The sequence below is a fragment of the Drosophila subobscura genome, chromosome O (assembly GCF_008121235.1).
Source record: "Drosophila subobscura isolate 14011-0131.10 chromosome O, UCBerk_Dsub_1.0, whole genome shotgun sequence".
NCBI classification, from domain to species: Eukaryota; Metazoa; Arthropoda; class Insecta; order Diptera; family Drosophilidae; genus Drosophila; species Drosophila subobscura.
The window spans coordinates 15,412,730-15,440,460 of NC_048533.1; the positions used below are offsets into that span (position 1 = coordinate 15,412,730).

The 27,731-nt window shown below is 43.5% G+C and overlaps 1 protein-coding gene across 7 annotated transcripts; it reads right to left on the bottom strand.

Moving 5' to 3' along the window:
• Positions 1 to 394: 394 nt before the first annotated feature.
• On the bottom strand, positions 395 to 27,731 carry LOC117898451 (sodium/potassium-transporting ATPase subunit alpha). 7 transcript variants are annotated; one of them, XM_034807857.1, is made up of 10 exons: positions 27,641 to 27,731; positions 12,404 to 12,484; positions 10,882 to 11,013; positions 10,550 to 10,816; positions 8,665 to 10,446; positions 8,385 to 8,600; positions 3,524 to 3,618; positions 1,024 to 1,198; positions 724 to 956; positions 395 to 656 (listed from the first exon to the last, which is right to left on the bottom strand). In XM_034807857.1, the coding sequence occupies exons 1-10, from the start codon at positions 27,662 to 27,664 to the stop codon at positions 536 to 538; spliced, it is 3,126 nt and encodes a 1,041-aa protein (XP_034663748.1). In that variant the 5' UTR covers positions 27,665 to 27,731; the 3' UTR covers positions 395 to 535. The 7 variants fall into 7 exon arrangements, with proteins under 7 accessions (XP_034663748.1, XP_034663749.1, XP_034663750.1 ...); XM_034807858.1 differs by lacking the exon at positions 3,524 to 3,618 and adding an exon at positions 6,147 to 6,241; XM_034807859.1 differs by lacking the exon at positions 3,524 to 3,618 and adding an exon at positions 8,071 to 8,165.

Sequence of the window (27,731 nt, forward strand, 5' to 3'; positions counted from 1 at the left end):
AAATATTCGGTTTATCCCTTTCGTTACGTTAATTAATTTACTAAAAACATTTCTCGTTTGGTTTGCTAATTATTGGGCTTCTGCTTGTGGATCTTCTGCACAATTCTGCGTTTTTCGATTGGTTTTGTTTTCATTTTATACTTTATTTAAATCTTAGTTTTAGCTTTAATTTATAATTTAAAGTTACTTAAACGTTTAAAATAATTATCGCTTGCATTTTTGTTTCTCCTTGTTTACTTTAAATAATTAAATTAAAAAAATAAAATATATTGTAATATGTTCTTGCTGCTGCAGCTATCTGGAGCTGTTGTTGTGGCCGCTGCTGTTGCAGTTGCAGTTGCAGTTACAGTTGCTGTTGCTATTGCTGTTGCGGTTGCTGTTGCTCTGGCTGTTGCTGTGGTTGTGTGGCTTTTGTGGTACATAAACATTACTATTTGTTGCTCTTCATGGTAGTGTTAGGGCATGTGTGTTGTTGTTGTTGGTGTTGGTGTGGGGTGTGGGCGTACGTGTAGGGGTGTTGTGTGGGTTTGTGTGTTTAATAGTATGTCTCCTGCTCCAACCAGCCTCCGGGGTTGCGACGCAAGTAGAAACGACGAGTCTCGTCATAGATGAAGATGGCCAGCGCGAATGGAATGGCCGGGAACCACCAGACGAGTCTACGAGAATGAAAGATTCAAAGTTTCAGTATGTGCTGCCCAATCGGGGTCACTCAGGGATACTCACTTCAGGGGGTACATGCGCAGACCCTTCTCCATGCCGGGGCAGTACGAGAGGAACGCGGCCAGCACGGTTTCAAAAACGAGACCAAAGTTCAAAGCCCAGTTGCGCATGCCTTGCTGGAAGATGGAGTTACGGCGCGTCTTACAGATGATCAGATCGGCCCATTGCACAACCACAATCGAGATAAAGAAGGCCGTGTGGCAGGTGTACTCCAAGGTCTTGCGGTCGCGGTAGGTCTACATTGAGGAAATAATTATATAAGTGACGTGATCCATGATAATGTATAGTGTCCCTGTAGCTTACCCATTCCTGTCCGTAGGAGTCAGTCAGATCGTTGACGGCCTTCGAGTCCCACATCTTACGAATGCCAAACAGATGCCTGGGCAAGAAGCCGTTCTCAGCCATGATGACAAAGTACACAAAGAAGCCGGCAGCGGCCTGGATCATACCGATTTGTCCATAGGCCATCGAAATCAACCTAAGCGAGTCAAGGGCGTTGGACGAAGGGGGAAGAGAGTAATAGAATCACATTAGACAACGCTCAAAGGTATGCTATCATTTCTTTTGTGTGGGGTTTGTTTTGTTATCAGGACGCAAGACATTTCTGGTTACGGCTTTAAGCTAGCGGTAAAGTATCGGGGGCATCCGGCATCGAACAGCACCAAGAGCATGCAGGGCTTGGCCAGGGTTTTTGTGTATTAATGATAAAAACGAATAAACATTTATATACATAAATATGTACATACACAGAGAGAGAAAACAATTAAAAAGATGGAACAAAAACCCCGTCCAGGAGCCACAGCAGCCCCCGTGCTATCCGTACTGTTAGCTGTTTGCCTGATGTTATTGCCACCACTTTACCTTAGAGCTCTTTTATGGGCTGGTTAAGCAAATGAATGGTTATCGTTTGGGTTTCTTTTTTGTGGTTTTAGTTACGTGTTAGACTTTACTTTATACAGCGTGGATTGTGTCTGAGCGAATCTCATTTGAATTTGTGGTTTCTTTTATCTGAAGAGCGCGCAAAAGCAAATTGTTCTAAGTATTTAATTAAATGCTTGGCAAAAAGCGTGCGAGAGCGCAGAATCGTTTTGAATTTTTCGTTTGTTTGGTTGGTTGGGTTTTAGTTTTAATTGGATGTGAATGTGAAAAGCATAGTTGTTATTGTTGTTTGTTAATTCTATGTTACGACATGCAGATACAACTATATACAGGTTACGTTTTGTATGTACAGCTAGGCAGGCAGAACAAACATAGAGGCGTGCATTGAGGTACTACAACTAGAGTAAGCTAAGGCTAATGCAGTATCTTCTATTGGTTTTTACAGCAATCGTTTACTTACGTTTAAGGTAGATTCGATTGAAATAACATAACGTAAAACATTAACTCAAGGATTAACTTACACTTAACACAAACTTAAGAGAAACACACGCAAGAGAGCTTTCACCACAACAAAATGATACAAAAATCTCCGTTGCCTTTTGGTTGTCTGGATTTACCTAGTACATATACGAGGACTAGTTCCCTCACACATTGAGACTTACTGCGACTTGGCACTTGGAACCAGTTTTCGATATGAGTTTTGATATGTATATAGTAGTTTGATATTTGTAGAGTATATAACGAGTACGAGTAGGAGGAGTACGAGTACGAGTAGTATGTGGTGTATCTAGAACACAACGGAAGCGTTTTGGGTTTTGGTTTTGGCTCGAACAAACTCATCTACAAGAAACGCACTAACTTGGACTAAGAGTAACAGCGGAAGCTTCGTTTTGTATGGGTTGTTTGGTCTGTTTTGATTTTCTATTATATATGAGGTGTGTTTTTTGTTGTTTGTTTGTAATCGTTTTTGTACTGTTTATGCAGGAGCGAGCGTTGGAGCGAGCGAGCGTTTTTCTTTGAACAAACATCGCCTAAATCTCTAGAAGCAGTTGTTGGGCGTTTTCTTTGGTGATTCTACGGCTTTGTAGACAAACACAGAACGAGTGTTTCTACACTAAGTATTTATTATGATTTTATTTTGCTCCTAATCACATTTGAACACAGACAATTATCGTGTGTCGAGGGGTTCTTGAAGATATTATATTGTGCGGGGAACACACCACAAAGGATTCGAGTGAGAGATAAATACATACATCAATATTCAATTTCGAATCAAACAAAAGAGGATTAGAAATATTCGATTACATAGTTTGCGTTTAGAATTTGAAGGAAGTAAAACACAATAGATAATGTTTAGGTTTTCATAATAATTAGAGTAAGAGAATTTCATTCCACATTGAGAGAGGTCCAGAACAGAAACGTAAATCATAATTAGAAATATTTCGATCGCACACAAGAAACAAAAATATTTTTTAAAGAAACCGTAGAGAAAACAGTTAATTGTTTTGAATTTTTGTTTAGGTATTTTGTGTGTGTGTGAATAGGAACAGGAAATAGGAAACAAAGAAAAACGCAGGAACATCAACGCATCGGCAAACGAACAAACAGTCTCTCTCATGATATTCTCGTAATAAATTTTGGAATTTGGCATTCGATAAAAGATCGATTAAAATTGGCTGTTTGATTCGATTGATTGATCGATGCAAAGAAACGCGACGACCACAACAACACATCAAACAAAGTTCAAATCGTTCAAAGTAAAAAGATGGTTGCATGTTTGTTCATTTTCTAGTTTTCTTAACTAATCAACTAAAAGATTGGATGGTTAACACTTGGATATTGTTTGATATTTGTATTTGTTTTTTGTTGTTTTTTGTTTTTGTTTTTTGTTGGGATTAAACCTTAGCTTTAAGTTTGTCCTGACCTGCGGTTGACCAAGTTGTCGCGATACGGATCTCTCGGCTGACGCTTCATAATATCGCTCTCGGCTTGCTCGTAAGCGAGTGAAATGGCCGGAATCTTGCGGTTTATGGCATTAATGGTTATTGATAATTCAGTTTGTGCAAGTTGCAAGTTTGTTAGTTGTTTGTTTGATAATCAAAAGAAAGACATAACAAGAGTTGAAAGAATGTGGGGGGAAATACAAAAGGAAAATCTGATTAAAGTTTACGAATAGCATATATAAATGTAAATGTATATATAAGTATATTCATTATTAAGGATTCATATAAATAATTATGTATGCTTGCGGGCGAATAGTAAATACTTGTTCTTTAAAAGCTAAGTAATATTCACTAAGATAGTTCGTTAGAGATAGACAGAGATTGATTATGGGGGAGAGCGCGAGCAGAGCACAGAGCTGGGAGACAGTGTCAAGTTGTACCATCACAGGGGTGGGGTTGTATCGGATCGGTTTTCGGTTTCGGAACTGTAGATTTGCGTGTTCTTTGTGTATTTTTCTTTTAGCTCCTGCGTACTTACGAAGCTAAAACTAGGACTAGGGCAGAAAGTAGTTCAGTTAGCACCCAGTAACAGTAATCATAAAAACAGGTACGGTACGGGTAGAATGGTAGTTATAGGGGTGTATAAAATGGCTTATAGCTTAACTTGCGCTAAATCGTTAATATATTTGTTGTTGTTTTTTTAAGACTAGAACACAATTTGCGCCTTGTTTAGATTTATTTTTAGTTCGATTCAAGTTCGATTTTTGTGTGGATGTTCTACAACTCAAAAGAATAGGATTCAATGAGTGATTGATAAAGTTAGGATTGATAGAGACATAGACATAGGGCAAACTCTGGCTGATTGGTTGACTGAGAGAATGTCAATGGAGAGACGTGAGTGATGCGATGTCTGTCTACCGATAATAATATACGAATATTGTTTATCATAAGTAGAAACATACATAAGAATGATATAAAAATACAGACTTAGGCCTGCTCTAGCATTGAGTTTATCACTACGTAGATGATGGACAGGATATAGTCCGAGACGAGACGAGATGCTGGCACAACTATCTATTGTATACGAATGGAGAGACCTTCTCGGCTTCCCTGAGGAAACGCGAACAACGTCACTTACCTTCGAACCGCAAAACTAAAAGACTTCAAATAAACATTGAACTGAAGTACAAATCAAATGGGATACAAATCAAAGTTACAATCAAAGTTACTTGTACGATAATGCATTTATCAAAAAACAAATAAATCAAAGGGCATACGAAAGACGTTCAGCACCGACGACGTCAAAGCGATATAAGATAAAAATATAGAGAAAAAGAGACAAAAGAGTGTGATAAGAAAAAGAGAGAGTTGACCAAGAGAAAGCGGTAGAGCGGAGAGTGGCAAATCGAGCTCCACGAAGGTAGCATTCATTCGTAGCCCTTATCGAGTTCGAGATACTAAGTATATTCTATGAATCTAGATAGATCGGGTGCAAAAATTGGACTATCCAAAAATAGTAGTTCCCTTGTGTCCGTTTTCGGTATAAAAAAGTTGTTATGAAGATTGTAAAAAAAGGTCAATCGACATTACTTGGCTATGTTGTGGCTATTGATTATAGATTATATTATTATCAGCATTGGATACAAATTGGATATATTCTTGCATTATTGCAAATAATAAGAGTAAAAAAACAAAATATCAAAAATACACTTTAAGAAAAAGATTCGGACTAGAAGAATGTTATACAAGACAAACGTTGGACCTAGGAGCCCAGCTTTGAGAATGGTGTTGAGGGTAGAGCATATAAAAAATGTCTGCGAATCGTCTAAGCAATCGCACTTAAGAAGATGTGAGTTCGACTCAGATACAATATGATATTAAAACATAAAGAAAAACATTACTAAACGCCTTGAAATATACTTGTTCAACTATCTGAACGAAATGATCAGAAACTAGAGAAACGAATGGTAAGGTAAATAAGGGAACATTGAACCGATATTAAACGGAAACTACCCAATCGTAAATCGTAAATCAAATAACACATTGAATAACATATGTAAATCATGGAAAAATACATTTTGGAGAACTTTCCAAATAATCAACATTCAACCAAGGAGAGAGAAATTGTTACTTAAGCTATTTGGAAATTATTTTGAGTTAGTAGTATATAGAGCGAGAGTTAGAGAGAGATATAGCGAGATATATTTATTGTACGATTGATTATATAGAGAGAAATAGAGTAAAATGATTGGAATTATCTTGAATTATCTTTTTGTTTGATAGAAGAGTAGAAAGCGTACTTTGATTTTGGCTTGCTTTAAGATCTTACGATCATAAATGAATAATTCAATTTGCTTTTCATTGGGTGACATAGAGGGGGAGGAGGCAATTTTCTGGGTGGTTGGTTGATACGAGTACTGTTGCAGAAGAAGCAAACTCTTGATTTGCATTCGGATTTGTGTCTTTTACTTTGATACGAAAATCGATTCTTGCTGTTTCTTGATTCTTGCTTGCTTGCTTGGTTTGTTGATTAATTGTTCTTGTTGTATTTGATTTGAGTTGAGTTTGAGTTGAGTTGTTGAACAGCAGAGGGAAAAACGTTACCTTTCGTTGACCAGCTTATCGCAAAATGGATTCCTGGGCTGGCGTTTCATAATATCGGATTCAGCCGTCTCATAGGCTAGGGAAATGGCTGGCACCTAAACGTGCGAACGAACGATCGATCGTGGTAGGGCGTAGGTTTTGTTCGATTGTTGGGTGGAGTTTTGGTGGTGGTAGTTGGTGGTACGAGTAGTAGTGGAAAAAAATAAATTTAAATTAAATACGATAAATTATCGAAACATAAACTCCTTCTCAATGTTTCAACAACTGTAATTTCTTTCCTTTGAAAGATCCCGAGTGAAAAACAATTGCTGCTAGAAGGGGTTCTTTCGCTGCGAGGCTGAGGGAAGGACTACCTCTCGTGGGTAGTTCTGTTAAAGATATCTTACAAGCTAAAAATAAATTTGGGATACATAGATAAACACTTAAGATCTAACTTAAAATGCACAGAGACTTAAGAAAGGGTGAATGCTTGGCGTGAGGCGGAGGGAGAACTTAATGCAATGGAAATCCTTGAGATCAAATTAAATAAATGAAAGTCCAAATGAAATTAAAAACCAAAATCATATCCATTTTTGGTGGAGTGTGTCTAAGTAGTTTTGCTACGATTTGTGTGCAATTTTGATATTCACTTTTTGCCAAAAATAATACAAAACAAAATTCCATAACAAATGCCAATCAATTGGTCTAATGGTGGGGGAGGGATTCTGTCTCCTGTTACACAACAAAAACAATAATCGAGAACTGTGTGAAACGGATTTATCGGTGAGATATTAAACGAAATACGAATACGACGCACACCAATTAACATTTAGAGCGTTTTAGAGTACGATTTGTATAGGCTGGATGGATGGATTGGTTGGTTTTTGGCTGAGTGTTGGATCGGTACTGGAATTGTACATGTACGAAATAATTTATAAATGTAGGTAGGAATGTACGAGAGAATGCAGTATATATAACGTCTTGAAAAAAACAAGGATTGGTTGAGAGTCGAATGATTTGATTGGACTGAAAATGTACAGAGCAGATGGATGGACAGAGTTTCGGAACACGAATGTGTTTGGCATGAATGGTATGTATATGAAGATAGAGATGCGTTTGAGTATATGCTACACACGGAGGGGGGTGGGATAGTAAACGATAATCTTAAGAGTTAATTTGGTATTAGTAAACCATAAACCATAAACGTGTCAAACTGCTTTAGTTAGTTAGTGGTTTTTGCGCTGCTTTTCGTTATGCCCAAAACTTATGCTAGTTACAATCCAGCCACATACATACATACATACATACATGTACATACACATATGCAGTACGCAAGTATTTGTGAGACATATGCTATAGTTATATGGTTATTCTCTTGCATTTTGTTTTTAATTCGCTGTTGTCTTTTCTTTGCTTTTCTTTTAGTCATGGAGATTAGTATGTTGTTTTTGTCTGAGTGTGTGTGTAGGCGTGTGAGTGTGTGTGTGTAGTAGTGTGGGGTAGAAATTGACTTGATTGGCACCTTGAGTTCACTAATTTATCGTTGAAGGGGTCACGGGGCGGACGCTTCATAATGTCGGCTTCGGCATGTTCGTAGGCCAATGAAATGGCTGGCACCTAAGTATTGGATATTATATGTCAGGTTTGGTAACGATTAGCAACGGTTTACATAATTGTTCATTAAATGTTTGTTCGCCTTTCAAGCTCTTCCACTTGTGATGAAAGAGAGGAGAGATACATTGCGCATATACAATAGATACATATATACGTAGTGGATACATAAGATAAATACATAGGCTGAGGCATTGAGCAAATTGTGGGCAGGGTAAAAGAGCACTTAAACTACTTGATAGCCTAGCATTTGGCACTGGCACTGGCACTGGCACTGGCTTCGTATATGAATGGAATTGGCACACTGGCAACTCTCTGAGAGGATTATGAATACCTCTCATTGACCAGATTGTCGACGTCCGGATTGCGTGGACGACGCTTCATGATGTCCGCTTCGGGTCCCTCGTAGGCCAGCGAAATGGCAGGTATCTGCTCGCCAGTTCAGTTTCAAATCGTGGATTAAACAAGACACTAATACTTAACAATTACAGAGGATGGGTAGCTGGGTTTGGTTGGGTACAACTTTTACATTTCAATTGCTCGATTGACTCTGACTTAATTGCCAAGTTAAATACAATTAACTTGAACTCAATGGATTTGGAGGTGGTATTGGTGGTGGTTCGTAGGTCCCCAGGTGGAAGAACTTACCATGTCAGTGCCCAAATCGATGCAGAGAATGGTGACGGTACCCAGTGGCAGTGGTATGTCGCAGAGGATGAAGGCCAGGAAGGGGGAGATTTCGGGAATGTTGGAGGTCAGGGTATAGGCAATCGATTTCTTCAAATTATCGAAGATCAAGCGACCCTCCTCCACACCAGTCACAATTGAGGCAAAGTTATCGTCCAGCAGAATCATGTCAGCAGCCTGAAAACACACACATTCAAGGCTTAGCATCCATCTGTCTAGTGTTATGAGTGGGACTCCTCACCTGCTTGGACACATCAGAGCCGGCAATACCCATGGCAACACCAATATCAGCCTTCTTCAGGGCGGGTGAATCGTTCACACCATCACCAGTCACGGCCACAATGGCGCCCATGCGCTGGCAGCCCTCGACAATGATCAGCTTCTGCTGGGGCGAGGTACGGGCAAACACGATCTCGGTGTGGTAGCGCAGAATCTCATCCAATTGGTTGCTGGAGACATCACGCAGCTCGGCGCCATGGACAACGGCGGCCTTGGCCTCGCGTGGGTTCACCTCGGAGATGGGGATGTTCAGGCGCTGGGCAATATCCTCAACGGTCTCGTTGCCCTCGGAGATGATGCCGACAGACTTGGCAATGGCCTTGGCAGTGATCGGATGATCGCCAGTGACCATGATGACCTTGATACCAGCGGAGCGGCACTTGGCCACGGCATCGGGCACAGCGGCACGTGGGGGATCAATCATGGACATTAGGCCAACGAATCGCAGGTTGTCAATGGGGAAGTTAATGTCGTCGGTGTTGAACTTGTAGCCGGAGGGATACTTATCGGATGGCAGCATGAAATCGCAGAAGCCAAGCACACGCTCGCCCAGTCCTCCGAGCTCCATGTAGGCATTGTTGAACGCCTCCTTCATCTCCTCGTCCAGCACCTTCTCCTTGCCGTTGATGAAGATGGTGGAGCAACGCTCCAGGATCCGCTCGGGGGCACCCTTCATCACGAGCAGGTAGCGCGGATCGTTGGGGTCCTCGTTGTCGTGAATGGACACCTGATACTTGTTGGTCGAATTGAATGGCAGCTCGGCAATCTTCTTGTTGCGCTTGCGAATATTCATAACATCGCCCAGGGCCAGCTCCATGCACTTGAGCAGAGCAGCCTCTGAGGCATCGCCGCTGACCTCCTTCTTGAGGATTGGCACACCGTCCTGACCTCCTTTGAACTCGGCCCGATTACAGAGAGTGGCAATGCGAGAGAGCGCCTTGAATCCAGGGCTAGTTCTATCGTATTGAACACCCGACTGATCTTCAGTGGTATCGGCCTCAATGATCTGATTGTCGAACCACATATGGGCGACCGTCATCCGGTTCTGGGTGAGTGTGCCGGTCTTATCCGAGCAAATGGTCGATGTCGAGCCCAGGGTTTCGACGGCCTCCAAGTTCTTCACCAGGCAATTCTTCGATGCCATACGCTTAGCGGTGAGGGTCAGGCACACGGTGACGGTGGCCAGCAGGCCTTCAGGTACGTTGGCCACAATAATACCGATCAGGAAAATGACAGCGTCCAGCCAGTGGTAGCCCAGAATGAAGGCAATCACGAAGAAGGTGACGCCCAGGAACACAGCAACGCCGGTGATCAAATGAATGAAATGATGAATTTCCTTGGCAATGGGAGTCTCGCCGGTATCCAGGCCAGAGGCCAGGCCAGCAATGCGACCCATGACGGTGTGATCGCCACAGCTGATGACCACACCCTTGGCAGTGCCCTCGACGGCGTTGGTTGAGAAGAAGGCCAGATTCTTGGTCTCCAGCGGATTCTCGTGGGTGAACTCAGCGTTACGCGACTGCGGCTCCGATTCGCCGGTCAGCGAGGAGTTGTCCACCTTAAAGCTGCGCGCCTCAATGATGCGAATATCGGCGGGGATGCGATCGCCGAACTTCACCTCGACCACATCGCCCAGCACGAGATCCTCGGCGCGCAGCGTCAGTTTCTCGCCCTCACGGATGACAGTGGCAAACTGGGGCACCATGTTCTTGAACGATTCCATGATCTTTGAACTTTTCGATTCCTGTGTGTGTGTGTGACGGTAAAAATTGTGTGTTACAAAATGAAGTTTTGAGTTTATAAGCCCGATACGGGGGTGGACCGAAGGACCGAGGACCGAGGCTCACCTGATAGTATGAGAAAATGCCCGTCACAATGACGACAGCGGAAAGTACAATACCCAGATACAAATTATCATCGGATGGCTCCTCGCTGGTGCTGGCCTGGATAGAGTAGGCCACAAAGCAGAGAATAGCACCGATCCACAGCAGCATGGCGAAGCCACCAAACAGATTCTTACAGAATTTCACCCATTCGGGCGTCTGCTTGGGTGGCGTAAGCGCATTGGGACCATCACGCTCCAGATTCTCCTTGGCTTTGGCATGACTTAGACCCTAAGAAAGGAGTGAAAATAGAGGATTTAGATCAGAGGTGACTTTTTCTTATGGATGCTGCTTACATTTTCGGGATGTGTCTGAAAGCGCTGATACATCTCCTCAGGAGAGATCTTATGATGGTCGATGTCCAACTCCTGTTTGAGATCATCCAAATTCTCCTTCTTAGCTGCTTTGGCCGGCATCTTGCGTTTTGACTGTTTTACAGGAAACACCATAAGAAATATATTATTATCTCTACTGGTAGATATTTGTATTTGTGGATTGTAGCAGCGAAAGACCCAGAAAAGCCGACACAAAATTCGATTTACTTCATGCCCTTAGACGGGGTTTAAGGCGTAGAGAGAGATTTTTTTTGGAGTTAGACCATGAGACCAGAGATTGTTAGAGACACGAAAGGGATTAGCAGCCATCTACTTACCCAACAAATGAATTAAAAGAATTAATATTTGTATGCATTTAGTTCCTATAGCCTGTTCATAACCTGCTGTATTTATGGTACTGTATTTGTGTGAGGATGATTGGAGCGACGAGCGTGAGAATATTCGGAATAGTTCTAGTAATCTGAGGCATGCGAAACGCTCCCTACCGCCTCTACATTTGAATGCCAAGAGCACGTAAAACGAATTGAGTTGCAACAATAAAAAAAACAAACAAAACAGATGTACGTTCCAAACACAAAAGAAACTCAAAAAAGCTTAAAAAAATATCAAAACTGAATGAAAATGTACTCTTTGCTAATAGATAGATGCTCGTATTTGTTGCAGTATTTACTATGCACTGGCGCTGACCTCGGAAGCCATTCGAATTAGCAGAATTCAAATAAAATAAAATAGATTTTCAATATATATTATATGTACATACATACATATAAGTATATATGTATATATAGACGGTGGGAGCAGCTGTCTAGTGTCTGGCATTCTATCTTTAACATTTGTCTATAAGTATTTCGCTCTATTGGGGAGCACGCGCAATGCTTTTTTGGCCGCTTTGACGTCATTGTTGAGAGGCTGCTGGCAATCGCAAAAAGTAAAGGCCAAAATAGTAAGAAAATGCTCGAGTACCGAACTTTTCCAGGCCATCATTATGGATCTCTTGCGCGTTGCCAATGTCTCGAAATCGAAAAGTAGAGCTCGTATTGTATCGAAAAATATGAAATTGCCATCATTATGACATTATTATTGGCCATGGTAATACACATACAGCACATAGAAATACAAAGATACACTGGGGTATTTATAGTTTTTGTAAGCATTTCGATGATATCTTTTAAATGTCAGACGCTCGCGGCTCGCAGTGGCTCTTAGGCCGTAAATGCCATTGGAATCATGCCCAAATATAAATGAATAATAAATAATAAATGCATTTATAGACGACTGACCGGGGTAAATCAATGGGAATGGGCTAAGGTAAGGTTAGTAAAGAGAATCGTATTTAAATGAAAAGTACAGAAAGTGAAAAAGGAAAAAATAAATACACATGATAATATGGATGAGATAGTGTTGAGTGAGTGAGTGAGTGCGTGAATGAATGTGAGTGAGAGTGTGAGTGCGTTCGAGTGAGTGTGAAGAAAATTCGATTTACCTTGTAGTGACCATCGGCTGTGCGATTGTCGTCATCGGTCGCAATAACCGTGGCGACTCGATAAGAGTCCGCTCTCCCATGCTACGCACATCGAAGGTTTATTTAATTTTGTATTTTTTTTTTGTTTTTTTGGTTTTGCGGTATCGGTGGCGGTGGGTCAATTGGTTGTTTGGTTTGGGTGGTGTTTTTTTTTTGTTTTGTTTGATTGATGATGTCGATGATGGGCGAGCAAACAAACGTATATATAAACGGGGGGATAAAAGAGTACAAATCAAAAACGGAACAAAACGAAAGGCGAGCATAAACAAATGCACAGACATGGTACAATATAATGTAAAATACTTGTAAAATTAACTACAATAAATATGTACGTAAGTATGAATGTATATTTAATAAATATTCAAATGATTAGACATTAACCTTATACTAATCTGCTGAGGTGGTTGTTTATAGACTGTCTACGAGGGATGTGGTTTTGTGTGTGGTTTTTTGCTGTGGCCTAGCAACACGCCATTTGTTGTTGAATGATTCAGCGCAAATCATTCACTCGGGGAAAGGCTGAGTGGGTGTTGTGGGAGGGTCAGGCCAAAGGACACTGAATCATGTGTTATACATAGCTTTTGCTGTCGCACGCGAGAGATGGCTTTCCAGTCAATGGGCCGCCAAAAGTCGATCAGTGTGCAAATGCGGCCTTATCTGCCAGTGCGTGACTCACTTTGAAAAGCAAACAAAATGCGAGTAAAGAGCGCACCCGTCAGCACAAAAACACACTGCTCAAAAAAACAAAAAACAAAAAAGAGATATGCAATATAAATATAAGTACAATTTTGAGAGCGGGAGAGAGAGAGGAGCACAGCAGGGGAGAGAGTAGAGCGAGCGCGCACGGCAGTGGAATCAAACAGAAAATCAAATTAATTAAAAATACAAATGTATCTACATGGGGGCCACATGTGTATGCTTTTGTCTGTATATTTCTCTGTGTGCAAACATGATAGGTTGATGGCGAGAGGGTCGATGGAGGGGTTTGGTCTGGGAGAACGCAAACCTGTCGCACTCACATGGACGCGACGCGACGCCGTCGCTGATGACGCTCAACGGCCAATGGTCGCCAGACGGACGGACGGGGTTCGGTCTCTTCTGGGCAGACAACTTTCGGGCGAAATCATTCGAAAATCGTACGCTTTGTTTGGCTTTTCGTGATTTATATAGCTCGATTTTTCTCAGTATTTATGGGCAAAAACACGCATGAAATAAATCTAGAATTTTATGCCACGGGTAACTCTCTTTTCTTTTCTCTTGGCTTACGCACTCTTTTTTGCACACAAAATATCGATCTGTTTTGGCGCCTTCACGGCGTAGGCTTTCTCGCTGGTTATCTCCCGTAGAGCGGGGTACTCGCTCGCTCTCTTTTTTGTTCACACAAAACGCTAGACAATCTGAGGCGATGATCATTTTGATAAGGAGAGATCAAAAGAGTTGCAAAATGAGTTAGTAGTTCAGCTTAGAGTAACTTAGGGGCGGGCTTACTGGCTAAATCTATTTGGTTCTGTTTGGATCAATGCAAATCAATTGTTAACATGGTGACACGAGGATTGGAGGACAGGCGGATGGGCCTCCGCCACAATGGCGATAATTTTGGTTTTCCTATACAAATTAATTCGAGTTAATCGCGCTTGTTCATGGTTCAATTGATCCCAAACAATTGATACACGAAATTGCTGACAAAACGCTGCATGTGAACCTGTACTATCTGTAGTCGAGCAATTAGACTCTGGCCGCTAGGCAAGGCAAATCAAGGCGTCCAGGATGGATACATAGATACAGATCGAGGCGATATATGTACATTTGTATGTATAAATCAGACTGCGACAATGGCTGGGCCCACAGCAAAGGCTTACATAAGCGAACGGCAAACGGCAAGCAAGCAGCGTACATTGCCAATTAGGCGAATAGATACAAATGTATCTGTGGCTGCGCTCCAGCTATTCATTCAGTTGTTTCCCATTCCCCATTCCCCCCCACAGTTTTGCTGAACAGTTTGCGCACATTTTGCCGCAAACCATTTGGCATTTGAACTTGAATATCAATTTACAACAAACAGACATCACATCGGCCCAGAGACGGAGACGGGCCGAGTGCTGACTGCGCCTAGAGGAACAGAAATATATAGAGACAGAATTGACACGCTAATTGTTCAATCAATGCAAAACTATCTCTGAGGAGGAACGTGTAAACTCGCGGGCGTAACCGAAAATGAACAAATTAAGCCGCACAAAGCGGTGAGAGTTGGGATGGGGAGAGGGGAGGTGAGGGGACACAACACGTCAATTGTCAGAACAACGGCAGTGTCCACACTCTCGATCGTACACACACACAGGGTGCATACGGGATACGGTCGGAGGTGAGTGTAAGATTCGGTTTGAACCAGTTTTGAAACCAGTATGAAGCGGTCTAACTCTCAATCTCACACAGATGGAGAGCGAGAGAGCGAGATATGCCGAACAGGTGTAATGGGAGGGCATTCTGTATTCCATCTCGGAAACAAACAACATTAACTTATGAATATGCATTGTCTGAAGCACCCGAAAAGAAACCCCACTGCAGGGCCTAAAACCAGTTTTCGTGCTTGATAACAGATCGGTTCGAGACACGATCGATCGCCTCTCTGTAGTACCTTTGGGTTGCATTTACATGGGAACTCAACTTGTTTTTGAGCAGCCAGAAACAGAGACAGAGCCAGAGACTCGCGAGACTCGCTAATGATCTCTCCAGCTTTAAACATTATTAACGATTTAGTGCTAATTGTTTGCTTATTATTTGCATGTTTTGCATGCTTTCTGCTCCGTTTAGCAGCAGACCCCAGTCGCAGTACCAGCCCCAAACTGGATTTGCCTCTTTTATGACAGAGTTCGTTATCAGAAGTACCTCTGCTGCCGCCGCTACGGCTGCGAATAAGAGCAGACAAGAGCAGAAGTTCCCCAAGGGCAGAATTACTCGCAAAAGTAAATGGAAAGTTATGCAATTTATTGGTTGAGACGTTGACTTTCTTCTACACTTAATGGATAAGCTAAAAATTATAAAATAAAATAAAAAATACAATTAATGCAATTATTCATGCTTGGGCGGCATTCCGAGCAATTTATAAATGATGAAAATAAATACGTAAATAAGATGAAATTTTTTTTTTGAGCTTGTCATTGCTCATTACCCACCTGAGCACTCATATTGAATTTTCTGCTTCGGGTTTTCTTGTGTTAAAAACTTATTAACAGAGAACAGAGAGAGACAGACGTTTTTGCAATAAACAACGGGAAAAACGAACAACGATACAAAAAGTCAAACTTAACAAACGGAACAAATAACAATTAAACAAACTAAAAACAATTTTAACTGCAATGAGAAAAAGAGAAAAAATGTATGGAGAAATGAAAATGGGTATAATGATTTACGCTTATGCAACAATCGACAGGAACGACTCTGCAGGGACACGCAGCCACTGGAAGGGCTGAGTGGAGCCGAGCCGAGCAGCCAGCCACAGAGCCACTGGAACGATGGAGTCATGGGAAAGTGCCAGTGGCAGTGGAAGGTGTGGAAGTGTGGAAATGCAGGCGGGCTGGAAACTGCAGCCAACAGCAGGATGCGAAATAACGGCACATGGCAAAGCACACCACAGTCAGCAGAGAGGGGAGAGAGAGGGCAGCGAGAGAGAGAGAGAGAGGAAGAGAGAGCGACTCTGAGGGATATCGAATTCGAATTTCGAAAATGAGCGAGAGCTTAACTGTAAACAGCGCTGGCTGCGAGCGAGCGAGCGAGCGAGGGAAATGTCAAAAAGAAAAATTCCCATGCTCGTACTCGTAATTTTCCAAGATTTTTCGCCCCTCTGCTATACACGAAGACTCTCGATTTTCCCTCTTCTGCTCTTCTAGTTTTTTTGTTCGTTTTTGTGCTACGTTTTGCAATCGTTTTATGCTTCTGCTGCTGCTGCTGCTTCTGCTGGCATCGCAGAATTATGAAATAGCCAACAGCGGGGAGTCCTCGTCAATCCCCCTGATTTCGACCCCCTGCTCAGCCTGTCTCTTGTCCAACCCAGCTACAGCTATCGCTATCCCCTCTTTATGGAGGGTCTTCGCTCATGTAGGGTGGTCAGGAAATTACTGCTATTCCAAAATGTAAATCGCGTCAATTGAATCTAAACGATTTCATTGCCACAAAAAAAGAGTACGTCAGTGGCACAATGGGAACGGACAGATGGAAAGCGGACAGGACAGGACGGACATACCCAGACCCAGACGGACATGCGTTCCGTTGCTCTGCCATGAACGCAAAATTGAATGCCAAATCGAAATGAACAAAACAGAAAAAAAAGCAGATTTCTGCAGCCACAGAAATCTTTGGGGAGGAATCGTGGCATACCCATACATACACACAGGAACACTCGCACACACACACACACTATCCAATTTTAATGACACACTCACACACAGTACACACGTTCAGACTTTTGTCAAATTTGCGAAAAATGCATTTTTCACTTCTTTCATTTTTCCCATTTCATTTTACAAAATCTTTCCGTCTATTTTCCGTTATGGGGGGATGGACTCCCTCTCACTCACTCTCTCTCTTGTGGGGGGCCCTCTGCGAGTGCGGCGGGGGTCAGGGGTCGGTTAGAAATGTCTATATCCATTACGGCCAGGCAAAGGCAAGGCATGAAGTTTTGGAAAATCGATTCTGTACAAGGACGTTGTCGCTTACTCTGAGGCTGGTCGCTGCTGCAGTTGTAAAAAACATTAAAAAGATACCAGGCTAAGGGGGTGAGGGGTGCCTGGTGTCTTGGGTTCTCAGTTTTTCTACCTTTTACACACGTCGGGGGGCTATTACACAATTTCTGCGCTTCTGCGTTGCCGCACTCGAAGGCGGATTCTGTTGGGGGGTTTTCGCAGAAAAACTACCCCGTTAGCAGTATTGGAACTTGTTTTGCACTTGATACGTTTCTCTTTTCGATTTCAACAATAAATAATCACACGCGTTGCTATTTATTTTTGATCGGACTCAGGAACGGGACTCGTTAAGCCGCAGGGCAGCAGCTTAAGAGCTTGCGTTTTGCTTTTGCTTATCCTGATTTTCCACTGTCCGTGTGCTTCCTCTTGCTCGACCCAATCGATGCACAGTTATTGTGTAAGCAGCACACCAGCGCAACCAACGCAGGCGGCGGCGGGGCGGGAGCGGAGAAGAGCTGTACTAGTACTAGCACACTGGCTGTACCACCCGACAAAGACGAGAGCTCAGAGTACTGCTACAGTTAGACCGACCTTCCCAGTTCGGTAACGACGTTCGACTGTAAGTTTTCAGCGTGCCGCGAGTGGTTAAGCTTTTCGTTCGTAGAACATTCTATCGTCGCCGCTGCGGCGTCGTCGTCGTCGTCGGAAGCTTTCGCCCGCCAGATGGGTAGCGCGCTCTCTCTATAACTGTCTCTCCCACTCTCTCGCTTTCCCTTGCGCTGTTCCCGCGAGCACTCTATACTTCCACGAGGGCCGTTCCATCTGCTCCACCTAATCTGCTCGACGCTCGCAGCGTGCGAAAAGTGCACACACAGTGTGTAGCGTAGCGGCATTAGTGGGAGCTTTCGGCCTCTCAGCCAGCAAGCCCGAATGTATGGCAGTGTGACAAGTGAGGCAGGGCAGAGCAGCACCAAGCACACAGCCCACAGTGGGACGAGAACTTCGAAACTGGAGCAGAGCTGAGCTGAGCCCGAGCCCTCATCGAGAGAGTGCAAGAGAGAGAGAGACAGCTCTTAGGGGTTGTGCGCAGACAGACCCGTACCGCACCGTAGCACTGGCACTGCACGGGAATGTGTGTCAGAGATCTGCTCGTATATAAATTGTATAACGAAAACAAAGCGTCTGATAAAAGGGCGAAGCGAACCAACTTTGGCATTTTTCGGTGTTACGACTATCCGACTATGCCAAAACCACACACACACAGCCGCCCGCCCGCTCGCCCGACAACCCCAGCCTATTTTAATCGCTTATCGAGCCCTTGAATGACGTCACTTTAAGCTCAGAGCAAGGCGAGTGATGTCAATTATTCACATCAAAGTCGGTTAGACGACAACACCCCCATCAAAGTCACGGGATAGCAAAAGAAACCTCCCTCTAGCAGTAAATCAAATAAAAATGTAACTATCGACAGCAGCCTCGCTTTTGTAGGACAACCAGCTACGGAACGAATGTTGTATATAATATCTATTCGCAATTACATATGTACAATGTATGTACATACATACATATGTATGAATGTGAGTTGCTCAGTTTCAACTGGGAGGGGCGGCAAAACGACACCAGCAAAGCTTAAGGACACTTTCAATATCCATTCGGCGGAGTCCTCGAGTCTATTTTGGGGCGCTTGTAAGTCAGGTTTAATTACATGAAGCACTCACTGGCCAACACACACACAAGCTTACGATACGAATGTGGTCGGTCAGTGAGTAGCACGAAACGCCAACGGAAAATCAATAGCAAACATCGGGCAAGCAGAAGCAGCGGAAAAAGTTTGTGTCTCTGGCACTCGGGGCAGGCAGGGTGGGGCTATGACTTCCTCCATGGATCAATAGTAGTGGGAAAACCAGATTCCAGAATCAAATTGTGCACGTTCCATCTACTAATCTAATCGCATCTAATATACCGAGGAACTCTGACTTTATTTGTGGGTCATCAACTTTGCTTAGTCCTTCCGCCTGTCGTGCCCTTTTAGCCAGCGACCCTTTCTGCTCTAATATAAAATTATGTAACGGCACACGGCACAAAGAAATCCACTTGACAACCAGAGCACAAAGTTGGGACTGGACAGAATGGAAAGCAAAATATAGATATGGAGGGATTTACCAACTAACGAGAGTATAATCCACGATTGACCGTTTATGTAAAGTGAAATGAATGCAACGTCATACTAGAGGAACGACCGACACCGTCAGATTGAATTGTTTCACCTGACAAATGGTCAACTGACAAGCGCCATATCGAGCATTAACAGCCATCGATGTGCGTCACTTTAAATTATCCAGACAACGCTCTATATCACTATATCGTCAGTGGTCATCGATCAGTCACATCTACCGCAGGAAACAACTCAATTTGAGGAGTTTCAATGCCGGACACGCCTCCGGCACGTGTCGTGTGGCCCTCTCTTACGAGTGTAATGCGGCATATTTGAAAAATCGATATGCTATCAAAAGGTTCTACCTATCTCTCACTCTCTGTATAAAGTCAATTATGACTTTTAGTTAAAATCAATACGCGGAGCTACTCCATGATTATTCTAACAATTTGAGCGGTGTCAAAGTCAACAAAGGGTAAAGGCGGGGCCCAAGCCATCTGCTTTCATCGAACGTATCCCAACACATTTTCCAGCCGCTGGCTTTTATTTTTTGGGTGCATTTGCATTTGCATTTGGAAATGGCTGCTGGGTGCGACTTCGTGCTCTTCCCTTTGGCAACAAGCAGTTAAAACTTTGGCTCACACGCTAATTGCAAATTGTAGAGTGCAAAACTGCAAAAAAGTAGGAGGAGTAGGAGTGGGAATGATGCTCTTTTGTATTGCATAATGGCGCTCATGACCTGGCCCTGAGCAAAACGCGAAAAAATCAGAGACTGCACTCCAGGCAGCATCTGCAGCAGCATCATAATCATAGCCATAATCACGAATGTGCCCATAAAGCTGACAGCGGAACGGTCGGTTGTACTTGAGCATTGATTAAAATGTGAGTGTGGACAGTTGTCCTCCTCATGGCCCCCCGTGGCTTTAGTCTCATTACATTGCTCATACGACAGAAAGACAGACAGACAGAGAGTCACTTGTCGCGGCTCTTTGGTTTCCTTTGGGAATTATTGCTTTCTGAGCTGAGCTTCCCCAAACGTAAGTAACATCATAATTCTGACAATCGTGTAAAGACAGTACGAGTGCGAGTGCGAGTGCGAGTCCCGGTTCTAGCTAGTAGTCTATGATGCCATTCGAGTGGACGGACAGTCGACAGTGGACACACATGCAATAATTTGCTCAGTCTGACGCTTGTCGTCGCTCCTCGTAGGCGTTTTATGACAATAGATTTACGAGCATACATATCTCGCCTAATTTACGCCCATTCCCATTGTAAAGAAGCGACCATCCATCCAGCCAGCCAGCCATCTATCCCATCCATCCTATCCAGCGTAGTTAAAATAAAAAATGTAAAAAACCTTAGACGACAGCGACAACGATGAAGGAAAGTCACTGGCATCTCTCGGGGCACACAGCATTGAATGAAATGCCCCGGAAAAAACCAATTGTTATTCCACGTTTAATTTAGTAGAGCAGTGAAAAGCATAAGCCTCACGGACGGATAGAACAGCAGCTGACTGCCGGACTGGACTGAACTGAACTGGACTGGACGGGGCTGGGCTGCACCATTGTGGGCGTGCAGGCAGGGTCTTGGTTTCATCTCATCTCATCTCATGGCAGCGCATCTCTCGGATACAGATACTCATACAGCAGCAGAGACAGAGACGGAGACGGAGAAGAGAAACGTTTGGCTTTGAGTTTCAGTTGGGTAATGCGAACCGCCGCTAGACCGAAAATGGAGCAATAAATTCTAATCAAAATTAAAATATACATAATAATAAAGTAAGCAAAAGACGAGTTTATATTCTATAGACCATTCAGCGCGTGTGTGCACTTGTCATTGCCCAGCAAAGTGTACTGGATGAATGGATGGCTGAAATGGGGCAAAGCAAGGAAAAAGTGTGTTTTGGCCAACTAAGTTGGCTCTCGGCGGGGGACGATGGAGCTGATGCCCAGAGTCAGAGTGATTTGCCTCATTCTGCTGATAAAATGGTTTCCCAAGCGCCTTGAACAAGCTGCCAGATCATCATCATATACAAATCTACTGATAAACACGACTCACACACCTTAATTATGCTGCTGGAAAGGTAGACACTAATGGATGACTCGATTTCTCTACGTAAGCGGAAAATTATAGCTATTTAAAGAAGGTTTGTTAGATCTTTAGGTGGAAGTAATGGAACAGTATCCGTTATACTCCAGATATTATTATTGTTGAGATTACATCCTTAAATATGCACAGCTAATAATTTGAAAAGACTTTGGACAACGTCCTTTACACCTGTTCCTTCCTTCAAACCATTCACTTAGCATCAAATTCACTATCATATCCGACGTTTACGACCTAGTGGAACACCGATATAAGAGCCACTTATGCATGGAGCACTTGTTCTTGCTACAAAGATTAACTGCTGATAAGTTCTACCTATATTGATCTCTATTAATCGATTGTAAACCTTACATTCTCGTGGTTTTTCAACTTTTATTTCAGCCTTCGCGTGAGGGTGGACTGACTGACTAACTGGCTGACTGACTGACACATGGCTGACACGCGCCAGTGCTCAATGAAACGCTTTGCACTAAATCAGCCTCAATTGAGAACGTGCTGGCTAACCTACTTAAGCGGCAGCAGTCGACGTCGATTTGTGGCACGTTGGCACGTCTAATTGGAAGACAGTGGGAACACCACGGATGCACGACACAAGGGAGCTGCAGCTTCGAGCTCTGAGCCTGGAATCGAGTCCAAAATAGCTGCCAAGATCCATCGGATTCGCGTTCAAGGTTGCCACCGGCAACGTAAGCAGCTCCTGATAGCAGGGCTATCTGTTATCGGCGGTGGCGGTGGCGGTGGAGGGACAATTGGCGGCTATCTGCTGACGCACTTCTCCCGATCACAACGGTGGCAAGTACGCAAACCAGTTCGCCTCAAGTGCTCCGAACTGCGAAAGCAATTACAACTGTCGATAGTTATTTATTTGACTGGCTTATTTGTCATTAGAGCGAAGTGCGATAATTTTGATTTTATTTTCATTTTTTTCGCTTTGGTTTCGTTTATTTTTAGGGAGCACCAGCCGGAGCCAGAGAGCTCGATTGCCAAAATGCTGGGCAAACATTGGCCATTGGCATTGACGGTGGCGTTGGCTGCTTAATTTGTTTGCATTTGCATTCAGCCAAAGGCCTGGAAGTGCCAAGTGTGTGTGAAAGCCAATGGCTGTATGGCTCTCTATGGCTGTGGCAATGTGTATTAAATTGTATTTAAATTAAAACAAATTACGGGCCTGTCGTGCATCTGTGTCTGTTTATGTGTAAGTGGCAGCAATTGTTGATATTGTCGTCATATATGTGGCATTAAATTAAATCAAAATTTATTATGACGATTTAAGAAGCTACAATCACACGGCGAGCAAGTGTCTGATATCAGGCAAAGTGCGAATAAAAAGATACAGCTGCAGATACAGAAACAGATACAGCGACAGCGACAGCATGCACACACAATTGAGTTACATTTCATCTGCGAGCTGTAGCAGAAATCCAGGTCTCTCTATTGCCCGCATTGTTTGGAAAAAGATTTCCATTCCATTTCCAGTTCGTGCCAGGTAGCCAGGCCAATCATTTCTGGTATAATTCAATGCCGGAGAGATGTCTTTCATTGCTTGTCTGCGGATGATGTATTATTTATAGAATATTCCTAGCAGAGAGCCAACCCAGTTCCATCTGATTTTGGCAAGTGCAAACGGGATTTATTTATTTATGATCTATATTGGATATTTGCAAATCGCTGTGTTGGTTTTTTGTTTACGCCTCTCCACAAGCAATACGCTGGAATATGTGTTGGTACTTTTGGAACTCATAAACTACTAAATACAAACAATACACAAACGAAATACATGTCTTGTGCATGTCGAGGCTCATTAAGGGTGGGTTTTTTTATTCTACAACTCTTTAACCATTTCAATCTTTAAGGAACAACAAAATATCTTCAACTTCCTATCGCTATCGCTACTTCAAACGATAGAGAAGTTTCTTTGATAGTATTCAGAGCCCCCATATCCCTCATTTGACAGTTATGTCATTTCCTTTGGCATTACGAATGCCAGACAGAGTCCGGCCTTAATCTCAGCTCGTTGACTTCCTCCCACAAGATGATCGGGCAATTGCGGTAATTGTTGTCAACTGACGACATTAAGTGCGTACAAGTGTATGTGTGTGACTCTGTGTGTATTAGTGTGTGTGTGTGTCGAGTTCGAGTTTAAAAGATCACATGAAACAGAAACTGCAGAAAACTCGTTTTAACTGGAAGCCCAGAGGTCGGCAGACAAAGAATTCCTTCTTGTGCGAGTGACAATAGATCAAGCTGTGCGCAGCCTGGCAAAATGAATCATCCTTTCGAGTTTATTTTTACCTGGGGGATTGCAAAACATAGAAAACAAAATATCCCAATAAGGGTTGCTGTTGCTGAGGGGTTTCAGGGTCAGCTCTTGGAGTCGACGCCGTGTCTCAAGCAGCGTTTGATCGATAGACTCCAAGAGAGCGAGAGGTGTGCGGCGGACAATCAGTGGGTTTTGGAAATAGAAGGGAAAACAATAAAAAGCGAAAATAAATCAACGCCCCGTTCTCAGACCTAATCTACAAGTGTTGAGTGTTCGTTTCGTTTGTTTGTTATCTGATAAGCAGCCGTAAGGCTAACAGCACGGCAGCCAGAGCCAGCGAGAGAGATACAACTTGTGAGTATCACGAATGCCCGCCCGCCCATGCCCCAAACAGCCAGTTATGCAATCAGTGCCCAAGTAATTGACGTAAGTCTCGCGCACAGTGCCAAATATCGCACAGAATCGAAGAAAATACAAGCAAAAAATCTAACTGGGTCTCTCTCAGTTACATTCCAGAGTCCTTGTGCCGTGCACTTTGGCAACCTTTGAATGTGGCAAAATGACAGCAAACAGCAAACAGTCAGCAAGCGGCGAGATGATAATTTGCCACATCTTGCTGACTGCTGCCTGCTGACTGCCGCCTGCGATGACTTCCAATTCCAATTGATGTCGAAGCTCCCCTCTCCGGCCGAGTGTTTGTGTGTGTTTGCCATTGTCTGTTGATTAGATTTTTATTGGCGTATAATTGAATTAAAATGGCCAATATTGTTTTGTTGCCACGCTTTGATTGCCCCATCGGGCTAAAGCACAGGCCGCTAAAGCAAGTCAGCGTCCCGCAAAAACTTTTCTGGTATTTTCCAGTTGTAATTACTATCGCGATTCCCTACCCTGTCGCTTTTTATAGCCGTCAACAAGCTGCGAACCGCTGGATAAGTTTGTAGAAAACAGAGGCAAAGCAGCTAACTGGTAACCACCAGTGGACAGGGACAGGGACAGCAGAGAGGCCCGTCCCCGCGACTGGAGTAGGGAGACCATTCGGCCATAACCGTGTTGGATTGACTTGGCTATCTGGAATGCGATGTATGCCAATGTTGATTACTGCTGATAATGCTCAACACACTGCAATGTAGGGGGGTAATGCGATATATGTATAGACATTTCATATCCACATTGTCAGCCCACTCTTTTGTTTGTTGTCTAGCTAAACTTCCCCCCAGTTACGAATATTTAATTGCTTTATCTGCATTTCGGTCGAAAGATACGCGCTCCGTTCGCAGATAGAGCTCAGCAGGTTCACTTGATTGGGCCAACCAACTCTATGCCACATCATTCACACCATGGAAAGAGCAGGGCACCGCAGAGTGTGCGAGTGCCAGTGGCCACTTCATCCTCAACTTCATTATCACGTTGTTGCCCGGAGCGATATTCGGTGCGTATTTGTGGTCTGCTTAGAACATCATCAGATTGTAGTTTCTTGATTTTTGCTGTGCTTTTTTCAATTGACTTAAATTGAAAGCGCATGACTCAGCATACAAAATGAAGCTACAACTGGGGATAGGGATACGGCGGCGGGTGATGCCATGGGACCATGGGACTGGTGTGGTGTGGAGGGCCACAGGCAGCCAGCCTCGAGCATATCTCCGTAGCTCTTTGCGGATTTTGTGCGTGAAATCATAAAATATTCCAAAGACACTGTGGAATTTTTGATCAATAAAACCAAATTACTTTGTTTGGAATAAAGTTTAGGGCGAGCATAAAATTAATTTGTGCAATAGTTTAGATATGCTTTTGTCCTTCTGATATGAGTGAACATTGAACGGACTCCGTTCTCTTATAGGAAACTTTGTGGAGTTTAAGGGGGATTTACATTTTTACAGATTGAAATGTTCCTCTTTTAAGTCTGGGCTTTAAATTGTAAACATTTGATGTTTCGAAGACAATTTTATTTCCTTAAGAAATACAATTTAACCATTATTAGTTGTGTAATTGTTAGAGGAACCTAGGGAAACACTAGTAAAACACACTAACATTTTGTGTTTGTGTAGATGTCACTGGTGCCCACTGTGCAACGTCAGTGAGTCCATGGTTTGTCTTGGAAGTAGTTTTGCATACTTTAGGGAGTGTTCGAGTGCGTGACAAGCCCTGAAATCAATAGAGTTTCATATGCGACTGCGTATGTATGGATGTACATTTACATTTACATGTATGTACACAGAACATATATGAATATGAACCGTACCGCGGACTGTGATAATTAATGAAAGTCCAGTGACCAGCAGCAGCAGCAGCCATGAGAGCAGCAGCAGCTCTCATTAACATTTGCGGTGTAATTAAGTGTCGTTGTCATTGGTGGGGGAGCACTTTGGTAATAATAAGCGGGGAAAGACCAGAAGAAGAGTCATGCAAATACGAAAATGTATCTGTGTTTCTATCTGTACATACTCTATCCATGCATACATAAATATGTATGTGTGTGGCTTTGTGTAATTAGCAGCGCACGACTCGCCCCAATGACACCAATTCCGGAAAGAAGAAAAAAAGAAACGGACGGAGGCACAAGAATGGGAAAATTGAAATGTAAATGTGATGAGGGAGAGACACAACCATGAGGGTAGTTTTTCTCTCTCTATCTGTGGTGTGGTCTCTGCACGGAATTCCAATACTGATGAGCGAGAGAGCACCGCACCGCCGCCTCAAAGGCTCAAAATCTGCGAGATGTTGGCCTGTTCGAGCGGTGGGGCAGGAGAGTCTAGGGGGTGTGGTGTTGCCAGTTGCATGGTGGCATACAGCCCTAGCACGGAATTGTACCGGTTATGTAAGCCGAAAAGTGGAAAATTTCCAGACAAACACACAGACACACACATGCACACACAAAAGAAAGCTCTCTCGCTTCCAGGCGAAAAATCGAGAAATGAAAGTCAAAGCGACACCAAAGGAAAAAAACGGAAAAGAAGAGAGCTAGAGGCCGACTGGAAACTTGAGGGATTGCGCATGCCACAGCCAAGGGAAGGAGCACCGTCCCAATATTCTAGCCGATTGTATGCAGCTAATATGTTGACCGCAACTGTGCGCCACACCAACATTCTAACCGCTATTGTCCCTGCAAGCAACCGCACACGCACCACCCCTATATCATCACTACTGGGCTCAATATTTTAGCCCGCCACTGTCTCTTCGTGGAAATAATTCTGAATGTTCGTCTCTTTCTCACACAATTTCCTGAAGTTTCACGAAGGGAACATTTTTTCACACTGCTTGCAAAGGTTTGGTTCGACAACTGCTTCAAAATGTTCGATGTGGGACTTTTTGAAAAAATTTCCCCATTGCTCGCTCTCTTTCTAGCGCGCGCACATTAGAAGTTGAGCGCGACTGACTCCCCCGCCCCTTGCGACAAAAAACCAGCCTAAGGAGGGTTCGGGCTCGACGTCGACTTCAACCGCAATGGCCAGCAGGTAAAACGCCTCTCTAAGCCACGCCAAGATTAGCCCGCAGGTGTGACAGGGCCGGGCCCAATAGGATTGGATTGAGAGCATATGTGGGGAGCGCTAAGCTCCACGTCCCCTCACAACTCACAAATTTACGTTAACAGAGAATGGGGCTGAGCCGAAACAAATTAATAAACTTGGCAGCGTCTTAGGGCGTCGCCGGCGCAGCGCGGTTGACGCTGGCGTCGACGTTCGCAACACAGTGGCCAAGTAGGAGTTATTGTTGTTGTTTTTTTTAATATAATAGCAACAAAACAAATAGCCAGCACAAACACACACACAAGCACTCAAGTATACACACACGCACACACCTTCGCACGAGTTTCGATTTTTCCCACTAAAAAAACGCCCGCTCAGCGTTTTGTTGTTGGCAGAGCGCGGCAGAGCGTTGGAGCCCCGTTTTGCTGCTGCTGACGTCACATGTTAACAATTGTTTTTGCACTGATTTGGGTTTTTGCACTTAATTAACTTAGTTTGGATTGCTAATTCTGGTTTAATTGCTGCGCTCACCTCGTAATCCGACCTTAACGCCATATGTTAATTGTTTTTGTTGTTCGCAGCAGCGCAGCGACCGCGCAGTTGAAAAAGTTGGGTCGAAATT

Coding starts and splice junctions, on each gene's coding strand:
- LOC117898451 (XM_034807857.1), bottom strand. CDS start 27,664: ATGGCGTTAAGGTCGGATTACGAG. Junction 10,817..10,881: donor TTCAGACACATCCCGAAAAT/GTAAGCAGCATC, acceptor CTCCTTTCTTAG/GGTCTAAGTCATGCCAAAGC. Junction 3,619..8,384: donor TCGATTTGGGCACTGACATG/GTAAGTTCTTCC, acceptor ATAAACCGCAAG/ATTCCGGCCATTTCACTCGC.